General features: G+C 47.1%; 1 protein-coding gene across 5 annotated transcripts in view; it reads right to left on the reverse strand.

Annotated features, from left to right (window-relative positions):
* DAZL (deleted in azoospermia like) overlaps nucleotides 1-18,946 on the reverse strand; it is a 533,025-nt gene that overhangs the window by 134,743 nt on the left and 379,336 nt on the right. For 4 of the 5 annotated variants that reach the window (XM_029589246.1, XM_029589250.1, XM_029589247.1 and 1 more), the window contains one exon: nucleotides 11,792-11,911. The exons of the other annotated variant lie outside the window; for it this stretch is intronic. In XM_029589246.1, the coding sequence (XP_029445106.1) occupies nucleotides 11,792-11,911 (120 nt within the window). The remainder of the gene's footprint in view (nucleotides 1-11,791; nucleotides 11,912-18,946) is intronic. 5 annotated transcript variants of the gene reach the window in all.

The following is an 18,946-nucleotide window of genomic DNA, read 5'->3' on the forward strand; positions in this document are numbered from 1 at the left end:
AGGTCTAGGATGGGACGGAATCCTCCTATTCTCTTTGGAATCAAGAAGCCCTGGAATAGAATCCCCGCCCTTTTTGCCCTGGTGATATGGGCGCAACTGCTCTGGACGTTAAGAGGGAGGATAGCTCCGCTTATAGTACCTCCTGACGTGCTACCAGCCTGCATGGAGGACAATTTGGCGGAACATCCATTAGATTCAATTGGTACCCTTGGTAGACTATGGACAGAACCCATTGGTCAGAGGTTACACTGGGCCATTGGTTAACAAAAAAAATGCAGCCTGCCCCCCACTGAAGGGTCCATCATCCTTGATATGGGCAACTGGCTTACACTCCCTATGGCCCAATGAAATCCCCATCTCCGGAGTTGACCAAGGTGCTGGCTGGTGTTTGGGGGCTCTCTGCTGCCTGAGACCACCATGGGAGCTCTGATGGTGTTGACAGGCATGAAGTGGCAGAGGATATTACTTCATCTGGCAAAAGAAAGATTTCATTGGTCCCATTCTCGAGGGTCTCCTGGATGAAGAGAATGGTTCTGGAGTATTGGCGGAGAGTTGTTGGAAGGTCTCATTTTGGTCCCGAAGTAAGATCATGGCATCCCCCACCCTATCACCGAAGAGATTTCCAGTACACAGCACATCAGTGAGTCATTCCTGTACCTCCAGAGATCCAGGGTCCACAGCAATGACATTTTGTGCATGCCAATTCCTGCTGTAGACACACTATGCCATTTTGACATCGTAGGTTGCACGGACCTTGTGTTTCCCTCACTTCAGACCTTTGTGCACCAGTGACATGAGGGTGTCTTGCTGTTGAGGCAGCTGCTCAGCCACCTCCTGCACCTGCTTCTAGATGTCCCATGAGGATTGGCTCATGTAGAGCTGGTAGGCAGGGATGCAGGCAATAAAGCATGACACCTTGGAATTCCATCTTCCCAAGAGCATCCACTACTCTGTGGCCCTTCCACCGGGGTGCCAGGGAATGGATAAAAAAGCACTTGGCCCTCTTGAAAGCATATTTGACAACCAACTGGCGGGGTAGCTGATGCTTATCAAATCTGGCAGCCTTCTGAACAAGCTAAATCCTGTCCACCTTAATGGAAGGCACTGTAGGAGGTATTCCCATATCCTCAGCAGCAACTCCTTAAGGATCTCATGTACCAGAACCACCACAATCTCATTAGCATTTTGTGCCAGACATCCTCTCTGTCAAAAGTTGAAATGGGATGGCCTCCACCATCACAAACCCTGCAAAGGTAAAGTCCTCAGGCAAAGACTTTCTTTGTTCCTCTGGAAGAGAAGGGTCTGAGGGGAGACCATCAGAGTCCTCAGAGGAAGACTGAGGATCATCCCCAGGGGTCATAGGGACACTCATCACTGTATGCGGCAGGGGATGGGGTCCTAGGTGCAGACCCCAGTAAAAATGGACAGGGGGGGGGGGCGGCAAGAGGCCCCGGCATCTCTGCCTGCCTCAGTGAAGCTTCCTCCTCTGAGGAATTGGCAACAACCACAGGATCAGCACGGGGAGGCTTTTGTGCCCCACTGGGCACTGATGCTGTCCTGGGAACTGGCGCCAACTGGGTCAGTAACACACCGATGAGTAAATTAAGCTTCTCCAGAAGTGGTATGAGGACGGGCAGCATCAGGTCCGCTGCCACAGGACCGAAGCCCTCCAGCACACGCTCCACTGCCAGCTGGACTCAGTGCTCCAGCACCTCCTCAAACATTGTTTATGCCAACACCACTGGGAGGAAGGAAGGGTGACCAGATTTTTTTTTTTTTTTAGACCCGCTAGGGGGATCGGCCACTGGCACCAGGAACGGCGAAAACTGTTGCAGAGAGCTCTCCTTAGGGGGGGTATCATGGTAAAAGCCGGTGCATCCCTGCACCCGGTGCCGATGCTTCTTAGGCTTCCCTTGATGCTCAGCCCAATCTTTCACAGGTTCAGAGGTCGAAGATGACAAATCAGACATCCTAGGTCCGGAGGAGATAGACAATGTCTCCAGCGCCTGTATCCACCGGTGACACTGACAGAACAGATGGTCCCACCAATGTTGATGGCGTGGTGTTCACTGGTCTGGCTCCAAGGTCCTTCGGTGCCAATGCAGCCGATGCCTTGGACTTCAACCCAAAGAGCTGGTCCATCTTGTCGAGTCAAAGCTTAAATCCCTTCAGGGGTCATCTGGGTGCATAAGTGGCAATCCCCGGATGTCATGTGATGCCCCCGGGCAGAGAATACATACCTTATGAAGATCAGTGATAGACATGGTCCTCAAGCTCCAGGGGCATCAGCGAGAACTGGACATGGCCATGACAGGGCAAAACAAAAGGGCCGCAAAGACTAAAGCGATGGTGGCAGTTGTCGATGGCTGGCAGGCAACAAGGCACCACCACCACAGGGGGAAATTGACTGTGAAAGGAAAACTTATCCAAAACGCTGAAAACTCTGACTAAGGACACTACGGGAAGGCACCAAGACAGACCCAGCGACAGATTGAAAGAAAAAATTGCAATCACCATGAAGAGCAAAAACATTTTCCACAAGTCTAAACACAGCCAAAGTGAGCTCAAACACACTGCAAGCTATACAGTTCTGCAGAAAGCAGAGTTGCTTACTTGTAACAGCTCTCCAAGGACATCAGGGTGCTAGTCCTCACACATGGGTGATGATATTGGATGAGTAAATGGCGATCCTGGCACGCGATCCGTTCAAGGCCGAAATCCCTGTCACTCGAGGGCTTCAGTGGCACGTGAGGGCTCTCAGGAGCCCCAGCGGTCGATGGCCTCGAGGACAACGAGGGCGCTCACTGGTGATCCCAGTGTCTTGATGGTGGTGCTTGACAATCAAAAGCTGCAAAGAAAGGCATCAGTGGCCCGATGGCCTCTTTGGCAGCCGTACCTCTATAGCATTGAGTGTGTCGATGGTATTGGGGCAGTGCCACAATATGCCATCAGGCCACGCACCTTGATGACATTAAAGGCTGCTGCAGCATCAACGCAACGCACATAGACGGCATCAAGGGTTGTCATTCATCCACCTTGATGGGATCGAGGGCATAGATGGTGCTTAATGGCAAATCTGGTCCCTGACAAGAATTTGGTGCCACTATTCCGCCACATCGAGGAAGAAGGCGATCAATGACTCCAGTGCATGAGACTCCACGTCCACAGCTGCCTACAGCACAGAAGGCTCTATGGCATCAAGGCCGGTCATGAACCCTGATGGCATAGGTGGTGACCAGGCACTTCGATGGCGTCAAGGGTGACCATGGCGCTCAACAGCAGTCCTGTCCCCAATGCAGTCCTGATATTGATGCATCAGATCAACGGTACGCTGGTCACAGATGTGCACGAGCATTTATTACTCTGCATTGGAACTGATGGTGCGGCAGCAAGCTGCTTGCAAAAGCTCCTGCTCACCCTCTCTCACAAGAAGACTGCACTGCCAAAGGCAAGCAGGAGGGGAGGCTGTCCTGCCCAGGCCCCCACCCATAGAGACTAGCTCCTTTGAATGTGGGAAGGATGAACTCTCCTCCCTCCCACAGGAACAATGAGGTCTTTGATTTCTGCACCGTCTGAACCTCCATCGATGCTGACTGATCGGTAAAACGACAGGAAACTCCTGCCTGGGTAGAACTCAGGAGAGTCTCCAGGATCAGCAGCCTACATGGATCACCCAAGGACTACATTCAGTCATTCCTGCCAGCAGCTGGAGAAGGACGCCTCTGACGCACTTCATTTTAGGTCAACCAACTCTTGAATTGCATCCAGGAGAAAAACATGAAGCCTTGTGTACGGTGACCAAAAGGGGGTCCCCAGTGTCTTCATAGTCAAAGATCAGGCTCAGAAAATTCATCTCCATGAAAGAAATGGAGAAAAGTTCTATGTGGCTCCAAATCTAGGGGAATCTCCACTTCAACAGGGGAGCCACAGCCATCATCTGCATCATCTTGATCCACATGCATTCAAACCTTGTCAAGCTGTGCAGCACCATGGTGTTTCACTGTGGTAGAAGACAAAGAAGAACTGAGCGCATGGACCTAAACTAGTAGGTATTGACTCATATGATCAGCCCTGTAGAAAAGTCTGTAATCCCTGGAAGAATTCCACTCAAGAAAAGGGCAACAGCTCCATTCCAGGTCCCATAGGCCCCTAGCTGACATCCTGAAGCTCAGTGTTAGCTCTAACTCGAGACTAACCTGTGGGAGCTTGTGGTGACATGAACAGAGATCAAGACTTGTTGTTGACTACAAGTTAACTCTTTGTGAGTGCTTGCTGTTAAAACAGCAAGGTGAAGATGCCAAGACCACAGGAAAATTAGTTCTTACCTGTTAATTTTCATTCCTGAAGTACCATGGATCAGTCCAGACTCTGGGGTTGAGCCTCCTGTCAAGCAGATGGAAAGACTAAAACTGAAAGGGTATCCTATATCAGGACAGAGCCTACCCTGCAGCCCTTCAGCATAACCATTGTCAAAGCAGAAAAGTATAAAGATAAACAGTAATGGATCAAGCAAGTAACAAGAGAACTTGAGCAAGTAACAAGATGTTATGGTTATTGATGTTTGGGTGGATCCTTGGACATTGTGGCAGCTGACCACGCCCACGGGGGGGGCAGTCCCATGAGGGACCACAGTGTCAGGCTAGACGCTGGATACACAAACAGATTTGAATCTTTTATTAAACAGTTTTGGAAACCACCAGAGGTGGCAGTTGTGAGTAGTGGATGTTGAGCCCGGCTGGGCAGGTCTCCCACAGAATGCTGGAACAGCAAATCCTCTGCTAGGCTATGCTGTAGTGGAAAGAGACAGAGTTATGAGTACACAATAAGAAGCATTCAGAGTCCAGGGTAGAATTAGGAGAAGCTCCAAGACAGGGAGAGCAGGACCTCAAGGAGTGAGTACCTGATCCCTTAGAGCAGAGAGATTCAGTTGTATTGTACTCATGTAGCAGTAACAGAGATTCCACTAGACACGAGGTCTGTCACCGGAACAGAGGGCAGGCCCTCGAGGAGCGAGTATCTGGTTCCAGTGAAGCAGTACTGTGGAATAGATGGTAATTGTACTCATAGATGGAAACTGTTAGTGAAGTCTTCCAAGTAGAAAGGTTTGAAGATGCAGGCAGCGACTCAGGGAACTTGGGCCCTCAAGGAGCGAGTACCCCGTTAGCAACCCCGAAGGGTGTAAGAGTTCCAGCTAGCGCTGGAGTGGCAGAGCAGCTTCGGTACGGAGAGCAAATCCCATCCGTAGAGATACTGTTGCTAACAATGAGCTAGCAAATACTGTAGGCTTAAATATCCAGGCAGCATGACGTCATATCAGAGGGGCGCCCCTGAGGTTCGCGCCAACATAGAAATAAAGATGAGGGCGGCATGCGCGTGCCCTAAGGTACCTTGGAGGAGCATGGCGGGAGGCACCACCAAAGCCGGTCCAGGGACGCCGGAGAGGACAGCAAACAGACTCCGTGGCAGCCAGTAGTCCGAAGTGAGTGGGAGGAGCCGCAATTAGTGAGAGGTAGGCGGGGCGAAGCCATCGAAGACCAACTGTCGCAACACAAGAGAACTCAAACTTTAACAATAGCAAACAATGAATGGACTCTGTATATGATCGCTCTTGCATGAATGTCCATTGTCAAAGAGATGCTTCTGGTGTCTCTAATTATAATCACAGATTAAAAACATTCCATATCCAGCAAAAAGAGGAAGGAAGCTTCGAGCGGACGGCAGGAAGTATAGGGAAGGGTGTCTGGACTGATCCGTGGTACTACATGAACGAAAATTAACAGGTAAGAACTAATTTTCCTTTCCTTGTACGTACCTGGATCAGTCCAGACCATGGGATGTACCAGAGCTTCCCTAAACAGGGTGGGACCGAGACAGTCCCGCTCGAAGCACCTGCCGACCAAAGGAACCAAATACTAGCGCCTGTACATCAAGGCGGTAATGACGAGCAAATTTATGTAGAGATTTCCACGTAGCTGCCCTGCATATTTCCTGCAGAGAGACCGATTGACTCTCCACCCAAGAAGTAGCCTGAGAACGTAAGGAATGGGCCTTTAGGCCCTCCAGAACCGCTCGGCCTTGACAGATATAGACCGACACAATCGCCTCCATCAACCAATTGTAGCCTTAGAGGCTTGTCTGCCCCTATTGGGACCGCTCCACAGGACAAAAAGACGATACGAGACACGGAAGTCATTGGTGACCTGAAGATAACGCAGTAAGACGCGCTTTACATCAAGATGACAAAGATCACCCCCAACCGTACTCGCTATATCCTCAGGAGAGAACGCGGGGAGCTCCACCGACTGATTGACATGAAAAGAAGAAACAACTTTCGGTAAGAAAGACGGGACCAGTCTTGAGGGAGACTCCTGAGTCCGAAAAGCATAGGAAGAGTTCCCTACAAGACAATGCTTGGATCTCAGACACCCGTGTGGCGGAGCAGATAGACCAGGAAAATTGTCTTAAGCGCCAAATCTTTAAGAGTAGACCGACAGAGGGGCTCGAAGGGCGCCTGACAGAGAGCCCGGAGGACCAAATTAAGACTCCATGAAGGACAAGTGGAACGAAGAGGCGGATTCAAATGCTTGGCGCCCTTGAGGAACCGGACAACATCTGGATGAGACGCAACCGCGTAACCGTCAATATCACCCAGGAGGGCACCGAGAGCGGACTCCTGTACCCGAAGCGAACCGAACGAAAGGCCCTTGGAAAGGCTGCACAGACAGTTTCGAAAACCTTCAAGACCCGTATATAGGCGAGTGAAGTAGAAGTCTTGTGGGCACACAAGAGAGTGTATATAACTTCCTCCTTGTATCCCTTCTTTCTTAGTTTCCGCCGTTCAAAAGTCAGGCCACTAGACAGAAGCAATCCGCCTGGTTGAAAGATAAGGGACCCTGCCGGCGCAGAAGATGACCGAGACTGAGAGGGCTGTCTGTCGCCAGGTTTACCAGATCCGCGAACTACAGTCTGCGGAGCCATTCGGGAGCTACGAGGGTGACCGGACCCCTGTGAGGTTCTATTCTTCTGAGGACCTTTCCTTTCCCACTAGGGGCCACGGAGGGAACACGTAGAGAAGGACGTTGCGGGGCCAGGGGAGGACTAGTGGATCTACTCCTTTTGAGCAGTGCTCCCTCCAGTGGCTGAAGAATCTGGGAGATTTGGCGTTGCCCAAGGTTGCCATCAGGTCCAGGTGGGGAGGACCCCACCTGCTGACAATCAGCTCCATCGCACCGGACAACTCCAACTCACCCAGGTCGAGACGCTGGCGACTCAAGAAATCGGCTTGTACATTCTCCTTGCCCGCTATGTGGGAAGCTGCTAGGTGCTCCAGGTGGCACTCCGCCCAGGTGAAGAACTTGCTGGCTTCTAGGGCCACCAGGCGACTCTTGGTGCCCCCCTGTCGATTGATATAAGCCACCGTGGTGGAATTGTCCGAGAGCACGCACACCGCCTTGCGGCGAATCAGCAGTTGGAAGGCTTTGAGAGCCAGACGAACCGCCCGGGTCTCCAGGTGATTGATGTGCCAGTGGGATTGGACTGGGGACCAATCTCCCTGATGAGCTTGAGACTGGCAGACTGCTCCCCACCCGGAGAGGCTGGCATCCGTCAGGACTACAATCCACTGCGGAGTCTGTAGGGAGATTCCTTTCGGAAGGTGCTTGAGCGATAGCTACCACTGTATGTCGCTGATGGTAGAGTCGGAGAGCGGGAGTGGCGTCCGAAACTGTTCCAACACCGGTTTCCAGTGGGATAGCAAAGCTTTCTGTAAAGGACGCATATGTGCAAAAGCCCAGGGGACCAGGTCGATAGTGGAAGCCATGGTCCCAGAACTTGAAGGTAGTCCCACGCTGTAGGAAGAGGCATGGAAAGGAGATTTCAGACTTGGTCCATCAGCTTGAATGCTCAAGCGTTCAAACAGGAACACCTTGCCGACTCGGGTATCGAAGAGAGCCCCAAGGAATTCCAAGACCTGGGAGGGCTGCAGATTGCTCTTGGGAAAGTTGACTATCCACCCCAGCAAAGTGAGAAGAGCAAGGACGCGGTCGACTGCCAGCTTGCATAGAGTCTCCGACTTGGCCCGCACTAGCCAATCATCCATGTAAGGGGGGACTAGGACTCCTTCCTGGAGAGCGGCCGCCACCACCATGACCTTGGTAAATGTGCGTGGTGCTGTGGCGAGACCGAAGGGCAGAGCCCGGAAATGAAAGTGTTGTCCCAAGATGTTGAATCGGAGATACCAATCTGTTACGAGCATCAGAGATGTGTGTAAAGTCGAGAGAGGCCAGATATTCTCAGAGGTGAACACAGCCGCTATTACCTCCCTCAGGGTCTCCATTCGAAAATGAGGCACTTTGAGGGCCCGGCTGACTCTCTCGAGGTCCAAAATGGGGCGGAAAGAACTGTCCTTTTTTGGCACCATGAAGTAGATGGAATACTGGCCGGCGTCTTGTCCTCCACCGGGACTATGGCCCCCAGCCCCTGGAGCCTGGCGAGAGTCTGGCATATGGCAGCCCGCTTCTGATGTCCGCACGGAGAGACTATGTGCAGATCCGATAGGTCTCGAGCAAATTCTAAAGCGTAGCCTCTCTCAATTATCTCGAGGATCCACTGGTCCAATGTGATTCTGACCCATTCCTCTAGGAACAGAGACAGACAACCACCTAAGTTTGGAATGGAGGAATGGGCCAGCCGAAACTCATTAGGAGGCGGGCTTGGCGGTGGAACGTTGTGGAATACCATCTCGGAAGGTGCGGCGGCCCCGAAAGGACTGAGACCAGGACTGAGATCTGGAAGAACTTCCTCTAGAGAAGGCTCCTCTTGCCCAAGGATTATATCTTTACTGACCCCGGAAGCAGGCATGTGTAGGGAAGAAGGCTCTCGACTGTTTCGGGTGGTCCTCAGGCAGTTTATGGACCTTGTTCTTCCCCAAGGATTTAATAAGCTGCTCCAGGTCCTCGCCAAAAAGCAACTTACCTTTAAAAGTAAGCGTGCCCAACTGCGACTTGGAAGATGAGTCAGCCAACCAATTGCGGAACCAGAGAAGCCGTCTGGCCGAGACAGCTGAAACCATCACTTTTGCTTGGACACAGATCAAGTCGTAAAGGACATCAGCCCCATATGCTATAGCGCCTTCCAACCTTTCAGCCTGCTCTGCCTCTGCAGACGGGAGGTCCTGGGTGCTGAGCAATTGTTGAATCCACCTAAGGCTTGCCTGCTGCATGAGAGACTTCGAAGATGCGCTTGAGATAGAATTCGAGCTTGCGGTCTAACATCTTTCAGGGCCTTAGCATCCACCACCGGAATAGTGGTGTGCTTGGTGACCGCTGACTCAGAAGAATCCACCTTAGGAATTTTCAGAATGTCCAGGCACTCCTCAGGAAGAGGATAGAGCTTATCCATAGCCCTCCACACTCGAAGCCCCGACTCTGGAGCCTCCCATTCCCGGAGAAGCATCAGCTTATGCATGTGATGGAACGGGAAAGTGTGTGGAAGAGCCTTGAGTCCCTCCAGGACTGGGTCCATGCAAGCCGGCATCCACTGAAGGACTCAATTCCCAGCTGCTGAATGATGACAGGGATGAGCAGTTACAGTTCCTCCCTCTGAAATAAGCTGAGAACTCGGGGGGGGGGGGGGGGGCCTGACAAATCCGCATCCGGAACCGCCAATGGAGCAGGAGGATCTGAAGGGGGAGAACCCCAGGGACCACCCGCACCCTGATAGACCCCTGCGCACCTGGTGCCACGGGAGTGGGCGGGGAGAGCATCCGAGGTATTTTAGGAGGAGGGGGACCTGGGGGAGGGTCCACCTCCTCTTGTAAACTTGGATTTGTGCATTAGAAGCACAAATTCCGAGGAGAAACTAGGTCTGGGTTTCCCGGGGGGGGGGGGGGGGGGGTGTGTCAGTACCCTCATCTGGAGACTGCACGGGGCTCAAATTGGGGGGTGAAACAGTGAAGTCAGGCTCCTCCGTCTCCTGCAGCCCTGAAACAGGAGCTGCCAATATTCCCAAGATGGCAGCCATTCCCGCGGTTTGCCGACCCGGGAACGGCCTGACCAAGCGTCTAGAGGACCTGCCCAGGGGCACTGCTTTATTCGCTGCTAAGGAGGGGCCTTCTCCCCCCAGCAGGCACCCCGAACAAAGCCCTTCGCGGGAGAGCCGAATGGAAGACTCCCCGCAGGCAAGGCACAGGTTAGAACGCGGCATGAAGAAAAAAAACTGCGAGGCAGAGAAAAAAAATACAAACAGCTGAGCTGCAGTGCCTGAAGGAGCTTGAGCAGGAGAATGAACCATGCTCGCTCCTGTCTATAAATAAAAGCTGCAGAGGTAAAACGGACACCCAGTAATGAATGGTGCCCCAAGATTCTCTAATTTTTTTTTTTTTTTAAACTGAGCAATGCAGGGGAATGAAACGTCCCTGCTGACAGCACCGGGTAATGAAGCATCCTGGGAGAGAGGCAGCTGTCTAGGGGGGAGTGACTGGACCATCAGTATCACCCCCACAGCTAAGGTACACCGGGAATAGGGGGCCTAGGCTGTATTACACAAGGGGCAAAGCACCCCTAGGCTCCCAAGAGAGAGGAAACAGCACTGTCTCCTGAAGAGAAACAGAGTCAAAAAAATTTTTTTTTTTTATAAACTTACATTAAAAGAACAATAATACTTGCTTGATCTTGACAGAAATAAAGTAAGAAGCCCAACAGGGCAAAGGCTAAGGAAGAAAAAGCCAGGGAACCACAGGGTGAGCTGCCTGCATCTGCTGGAGACAGACAAATACTCTGTCCTGATATAGGATACCCTTTCAGTCTGTCTCCATCTGCTGGATAGGAGGCTCAATCCCATGGTCTGGACTGATCCGGGTACATACAGGAAACTGGGTTTAAATCCTGCCAGTGTGGCAAGGTAATGTCAGTAACAGATGGCCTTGTGCTCTGCTACATATGCCTGGGGCCCAAGCACGATCCTTCTAGCTACAGGGATTGCGGCCATTGGCCCCAAGAGCATGCAGGCAGTGAAGATTGAGAAGCTATCCTCTAAGCCAAAAGGTCTGAGGACCCCCTTCTATGAGGACTGTCAACTAGCATGACTATAGTTGGCTTATTAGTCTATGGGGCACTTTGAGAGCAATTTTCTGCTGGACGTATTTACCAAATAAGAAATCTGAGCCTGTATTACTTCCTTTTCCTACTTCATTCCCTATAATGAGTTGGTTTCTAGTCAAGCCCTGCTATATGAAAAAGGCCTTATTTGCCCTTGCATGGTCCAATATTTCTTATTCAGTATAAATGCTAATTTCCATTAATAATTTTGTTAAGACTTCAACCATTTGCACATGCCATTTTCCAAGACATCTGCTGCATATCCTATTACTTTGAATTTTGGTTTTCCTTTTTTCCAAGCCTTTGTCCTTGTTTGATATTTCCTATACACCATTACCTGGACAGCCTTGGTCTTTCATTCCTTCCAGGGTTTACCCATCCCATCTTGTATGGTTTATGGGACAGTACAGATTATACCTTTTTCCAGAGTTTAGCATCAATTATGGTTAAAATGCTGGTTGAAGACTGCAGTAACTCTCAACAAATGCAAGTCATTTATACAGAATAGACCCAAACTATCTTCCCTGTACCAATCTTTCACTCAATTTGAAATAAAATCAATTTGTTCAATCATTTGCTTTTTCAATCATGCTTTATCAATCATGGACAAATGTTTTCTCAATCAATTCATTTTTTAAAAATGTATAATTTACACAAGTTGCCTAATTCAATAAACTTGAGCTCGAACTACTTACTTTCTGTGGACTGTTCCCTGAAGATGGCTGACTAGATTCATGAACAGAACACTCTGACTGTAGGACTTCAGTTCCTGATGGGTCCATTTCACTGCAATGGTAGTTCACTGTTGTATAAGGCTACATAAAAGAGTTAAAGATGCAAGACTGAAGCCATAAACTACAACAATGAAACATTTTTGGAGAAAGTATGCTTAGTTGTATTACAAAAACATTGTAAAGATGGTTTCCATATTTGTTAGACTACTACGCAATCACTTTACAGGACATGGACATTTTTGTTTTCAAAGATTGCATAAGTTTACCTACTGAAGTAATTGGTTCCAGACTGTTGCAAGAGGACTAGCATCCAAAACATTTAAGTCTGTTCCAAAAGCAGAACTGTAGTATAAGAGGAAAACTGCACAGAAATTTGAGATCAGATTCTTAACACCTTTTAAGTAAAACTAATTAAAGGGGGGGGGGGGGAGATTACACTGTCAGAGAGGGAAAGCACAGAAAATAGTACACGAGACTAGTGAGAGCAGTCCTGTAAGTTATTTTAGATGGAACTATATCAATACATTTTTTAATTAATTACTGCTGGAAAAAATACCAGTTGTTACAATATGCTCTAAGTTTTATGGACAGGTGCACACCAAGTGGTAAGTCAGTGGAGCTCAGGTAACCTAAATCAAATTACCATATATATGATATGATGAATTATATTTAAAAAAAACTTCTTTTTTATTATAGTATAGCATATACAGCACATATAAACGTTTCAGAACAGACAATGCCTCCAGATAAGCCATAGGAACACACAGTTCTTAATTTTGCTAACTTATTTGGGTAAATATGAAGAATGTTTCTTCTATAATAGTCTTCTCCAGAAAAGATTCAAATATTAGCTGAAACTGACTTTCTAGAATCAAAGTTGTTTTAATATTAACAGGAAATGAAAAACATTTTAAGCAGATACATGTATGCCATATATGATATATACAGTTGTGTGCAAACGTTTAGGCTTCCCTGGTCAAACTGTTTCGATGAATCTAAGTGAACAGTAGCAGACAACCTCTACATGGTACAAAGTTAAGATGACATCTTTCTGCAAGTTTAATGCAAAATTACTATCTGCTGATTTTAAGAGATTGGAAATAAAACAGTGAATATGGCATGTGCAAAAGTCTGGACACCCCTTCGATCAATACTTGATAACTCCTTCAGCAGAAGTAACAGATACCAAACATTTTCTGTAGCCAGCTAAGTTTTTCTAGTCTTGCTTTTGAAAATATTTCCCATTCTCCCTTGTGGAACTCTTCTAGCTCATTATTAGGTCTCCTCACATGCACTGCATGTGAGATTTCCCCACAGATTTTCATTAATATTGAAGTTTAGGTACTGTGAAGGTCATTCCAAAACCATCTCCCTTTCCTGTAAGTACTTCATGGTTGATTTTGAGGTACATTTTGGATTGTCTTGCTGAAATATTCAACCTCTTTTCAGCTTCAGGATCTTCACTGACTGTGGGACATTAGCTTCTAGGATATGTTGATATTTGGTTGAATCCATTCTTCCTTCCACCCACACAATTTATTTTATTTCTTGATTTATAACCCGCACAATCCCAAGTTCTCGGTGGGTAACAAATTTACATAATAATCTAGATATAAGATAAAACAGTATTACAAAGACATAAAATCAAACCAGTATTAAACAATTTAAAACATGAATACATAAGATTAATACATAATTCAAACTTAAAATCAAAATTAAAAACAGTAAACAATCAAATCAGCCCCAAAGATTATGTATGAATCTTATCAAAATGAATCAAGCCTCCATGCCAAATGCTTATTTGCATGTTTTAAATGCTTATTTAAAACAGAATGCTTTTATCTGCTTCCTGAAAGTAACATTCAATTTTCCGAATATCATTTGGCAAACTATTCCATAGTATTGGACCGGCAACAAAAAAGGTTCTCACTCTAGTACCTTCTAAACGAACATTAGGAACATGTAGTAAATTGCAATAATGAATTAACACATACAGGAATATCTTCACTTAGGGTAGATTTTATAAAGTTGCGCACACGCGTACTTTTGTTCGCTCACCAGGCGCGAACAAGAGTACACGGGATTTCAATAGATAAGCGCGTAGCCGCGCGTATCTGTTAAAATCCGGGGTCGGCGCGCGCAAGGCTGCCCAACATCGGCAGCCTGTGCATGCCGAGCAGCCGGCCTCCATTCCCTCCGGCCTCCCCCCACCTAACCCACCCCACCGGCCCTATCTACACACACCCCCCACCTTTGTCGCGAAAGGGCTGGCTGCCATGTTCTGGTCTGGGAGCTGGTCCGGAGGCCGCAGCCATGCCCCTGGAACGCCCCCGGGCCGGAACCATGACTGCAGCCCCCCCCGGAAAGCCCCGGGACTTATGTGCATCCCGGGGCTTTGCGCGCACCGGAAGCCTATGCAAGATAGGCTCGGCGCGCGCAGATGGGGTAGGTTTTCGGGGGTTACGCGCGTAACCCTCTGAAAATCTACCCCTTAATGCACAGTAAATCAAGATGACAATTTTAAACTGGATTCTCAGGTGTATGGGAAAGCCAGTGTAAAGTGCATAGAACTGGAGTAATATGGTTATATAATCTAGAACTAGTCAAAAGAGTAGCAGCTGTATTTTGTTCAGCTTGTAGACATCTAAGCATGTATGTGGGAACACCAATGCAAACTGTAATCTATTCGAGATTACCAATGATTGTGTAACAGCATGAAAGTCAGCTGCAGATAAAAATTGTTATAGACCACACAATGCTCATTTTAATAAAAGCAAAGGACAAATCAGATTCTAGATCTCTTCTGATTAAGGAAATGTTACTTTTCCAATCCCTAAACTTAAAGGCGATTGGAAAATCATCAGAAGGAAATCTACTCAGTATCATGCTTGTTTTCCCAGTGTTGACAGCCAATTTATTATGCATCCATTTTTGGATGGAGCTTAGGCAATGTCCTACTCAATCTAAGGCATTTACAACAATAGTTACCAGTACAAAGAACTGTATACAAGTGGAGTCTGTAGTCTACCCCAAGATTGGCAAGTAAATTACACATTGGTCAGAGACAAACAAAAGGGTGGACAACGCCAACCCTTGCAAAACAGCTGTGAATGTTATATGCCAGCTTGACTCTTGATTATAGATCTTTGAAACTTGCAATTACTCAAATCGGAGGTAAACCATTTAAACACTTGTCAGATATATCTTACCTTTAAGGCAATGTAGTAATGCTTCATAGTTTACTGCAAGGTTGAACAAACTTTTTGAGCTGTGGCCTCCCCTTTTATTCATGCAGTTGGTTAGGGCCCCCCAAGATGGGTTATTATATAAAAAAGTAAGTGTGTGTGTGTGTGTGTGTGTGTGTGTGTGTGTGTGCACGCGCGCATTGCTTTCTCTGTGTGTTTGGATATGGGGTGTTTACTCTGTGTCAATGTATGTGTCAGCTTGCTCTTTTCTGCAGCTTGAAGAGAAACAAAATGGGGGTTTTGAGCCACTGGCTAAAGAAAGCTCCCTTTGGTGTGTGTGTGTGGGGAGGAGCCTGTGTGAATGCATGTGTGTGCAAGCCTGAGAGACTGGGTTTTACAGATAGAGAACATTAGCAAAATGTACCTGGCATTGCTTGGGTTGTCTTGTTCACAACTGATGTAAATTTTCAAAACCAAAAATGTGGAAAAGATATTTTTCATTTATTAACAAATTAAGAGAAGAGTGTGTGTCTGTGTGAAGGTACCTGAGAGATCTTTGCAGAACATACTGTCTTTGCATAGTGCACTTTCTACTGTTCAGAGCACCACCTGATTGCCATAGACATGACAATGTGACCAACCAACATAAGCATTTTATATTTATATCTATCTCTATATAGATTATATATATTAATTACACCCACACACTGGCGCTAAGGGTATTCACCAGGAAGGCACATTGCCAACCAGTGGCTCAAAGCCCTCATTTTCTCTCTCTTCAAGGTGCTGAAAGGAGTGAGCTCACACTCAAATACAGGCACAGAGAAGCAGACACCCCACACCCAGACAAGCAGAGCACACCACAGATAACCAGAGAACCCATACCCAAACAGACACAAAGACAAACACCCCATACGCAGACAGACATCCCACAGAGAGGCAGAAACCCAACACCCAGACTGGCAGAGAAGACACCACAGCTACACAGAAAAAACACAAACCGATACACCACCCACAGACAGAAGACAAACACACTCAAGCAAACAAGCAGAAAAGTACCATACAGGTAGACAGACCACACAAACTAAAGCACACCAGACACATAGTCCACACCACACCCAGACACACAAGCCACATATTACAATAGTAAAGGCTGGAAAATGTTTCCAAAAACTTAGTGAAAAAAACAATTGGCAGGGTAGGATGGCGTTTTTCTTGGCTCCTAAAAAATTTTAGCTAGCACTTAAGGGGTAGATTAAAAAAAGAAAAAAAAAAGAAAAAAGGTGCGTGCATCGATGTGTGCGTGCTACCTGGTGCGCACATGTTATAAAATTGTGGGCGGCGCGCATAAGGGGGGCAGACATATACAAAAGTCGCATGGCGACGCATCCTTCTGCTTCCCCAGTTCCCTCCCAGTTCGTTCCAATTATGGAGTGGACTGGGAGGGAACTTGCCTACCCCCCTAACCTCCCTTCCCCTTCCTTACCTGCCCCCTATCCCTACCCTAGGTACCCCTATTTTTTTTTTTTTTTTAATCTTTTGCTCCTTCAAAGGAGCAGTAGCAAGTAGCAATCCCCTGGCACAATGGGACTCATGTAATCTGTTTCTTGCACGTGTGGGCCAACAAAAAAAAATCGGGCCTTAATTTTTCATATTTTTAATATTTATGAATTTTTCTCATCTTTCTCATGTTTTGATTTGCCTATTTTTTTATTTGTTTATTTTTTTTTTTTACAATTTTTCCTCTTTACCTTTCCCCAATTTCTCCTTCTTCACCCATTCCCATCAACTTCATGATTTCTTTACCCTGGGCAGGCAACAGCTGTGATGTCTCCCTGTGTAGGGACTCAGAAGCATGAAACGGAAATCCTCCTGGGCCGAGGCCTGAGGGCAGCAGCTCTGCCCGGGCTGTAGAACACTGAAGTGCCTGTTCCCTGTCCAGTTCTACTACAGAGTAAGCATCTCCCCCCCTGGGACTGCCACAGCAGAAGCAGCTCCTCTCCTGGGCCCACCGCAAGATGCACAGCTAAGTGGTTCATGCTTGATGTTCTGGTGGCTCCCTCTTTCCATGATGCTGAGCTTCAGCCATTTTTTCTTCCCTGTGCAAACAGTGTGCCCTCCCTTCAGGAATGTTCAAGCAAGCTCCCCTTGGGAGCCTATCCCCCAGTTTTTTCACATCTGGTTTACTGCATTGAATGCAGCTGAGATATCCAGTAATTAAATTTTAGCATTACTGGACATCTCAAAACAGTGTCAGGAAAAAAAAAAATCAGTCCAGTAAATTTTCAGTATTATTCAGGCAAAACCAAAACTGGTAAAGGTCAAGAATGACGATCAACTAAAAATTGCTGTAATTGAGTCTGTACTGATTTCTTTACTACTTTTGCCAGAATTATGGAAGGATATAGGGCAGTGGTTTAATGGATCATTCAAATCAAGCTGTGAGGTTTTTGAATTTATATTCTGCTTTTTCAGGAACTTCAAAGTGGATTACATTCAGGAACTTGGAATAACTATAGCTTCGAGTTGGTCAGGGAAATCTTTTAGCAAGGAATGAATTCACTAATTTGATTAAGTAGGAAGCTAAATTGTCACGTATTTTTAAAATTATAAGGATCTAAGATACTTAAAATTCTTCAATTTGTGAATTATTTGAATAATTTCTATTTGTGAAACATACTCAAAATTTTCCCAACACATGAGGGAACCTTTTAACTTCTTCATGGAAGGAATGTCAAATTGTTTGAATTTTTTGAGCAAAAGAATTGGTAAAGACTGTATTGAGATCTTATTTCCAAGATCAGAACTTGAACAATCAGGACAGAGTGTAAGAAATTTTACAGTTTTAAACAACTGACTAGCAGAATTCTCTGTGCCACTGGATGCCACAACCACAAAGGATAACAGATCCACCCAGTGTTTAATAGCTGGCAAAGTATTCTTCTCAAATGCTTCACTTTTTTCTCCAAAATATATCTTGTATGATAGAGGCTGAACAGTTCAATTTTTGTTTTAAGAAAATTGCTCCAAAAAGATTCAGGTTTATCATGGTTTTGATTTACATACATTAAGCAATGACTTGTGGCAACTCTCCCATGCAGATCATTGTTTTGCAATCAACACTGCACTGTGGACTACTCCTGTGTCAGCTAAACTTTTCAGCAGATTGATCATGGTGATCTGTAGGCTCTCTGTTTTGCAAATTTGATCAGTTTTGGGGCAGTTCCATCAGATTTTTCCTGGTCTTCCATATTGTGACTTGATTCAACAGGTCCATATAACTTCCATTTTTTTTTTTTTAAATTTAATCTTTGTCATGGATGTGAGCCGTTGGGCTGTGGCTTGGTTGATGCAGTCTAGCAGCCAAAACGACCAGGCCCACGCTGACAGCAGGTAGACTCACTCTTATTAGGACTGGTTCTAGGGTTTCACCTATACCAGCCCCATCCCCGCAGGTTGAGCCTTTAGGTTCTAGGGGTTGACAGGGCTTAGGCAAGAGACCTGTAAGGAGTGGTCAGACAAAATCAAATAGTGGACAGAGGTCCAGGCAGGTAGCGAGCAAACTGTGTTGAGGTCCAGGCTGAGGTTGGGGCAGTCAGAGATCAGTCAACGTCTAGGTCTTGACAAAGATGAGGGCAGGCAGCAGTCCAGAAGAGTAGTCTTGAGTCTGAGGCCAGGGTCAGCAAAGAGACAGACATGACAAAGACAAGGCACTGGGGACCAAGATATAGCAGGACAGGCAAGGCAAGGCGACAAGGAGGCAAGGCATAGAGAGAATGAAACACGCACCACAGGAACAGAAGGAACTGTTGCTGAGGTGCCAGTAAATGGGACAGCTGGGTAGCCAGCTTCCTGTGACATCATCCAGGCAAGCCAATGAGGGTTTCCTACCACACGGCACATATCAGAGAGGAGAGTGAGCACACGCATA

The sequence above is a fragment of the Rhinatrema bivittatum genome, chromosome 2, assembly GCF_901001135.1.
Source record: "Rhinatrema bivittatum chromosome 2, aRhiBiv1.1, whole genome shotgun sequence".
Lineage (NCBI taxonomy): Eukaryota > Metazoa > Chordata > Amphibia > Gymnophiona > Rhinatrematidae > Rhinatrema > Rhinatrema bivittatum.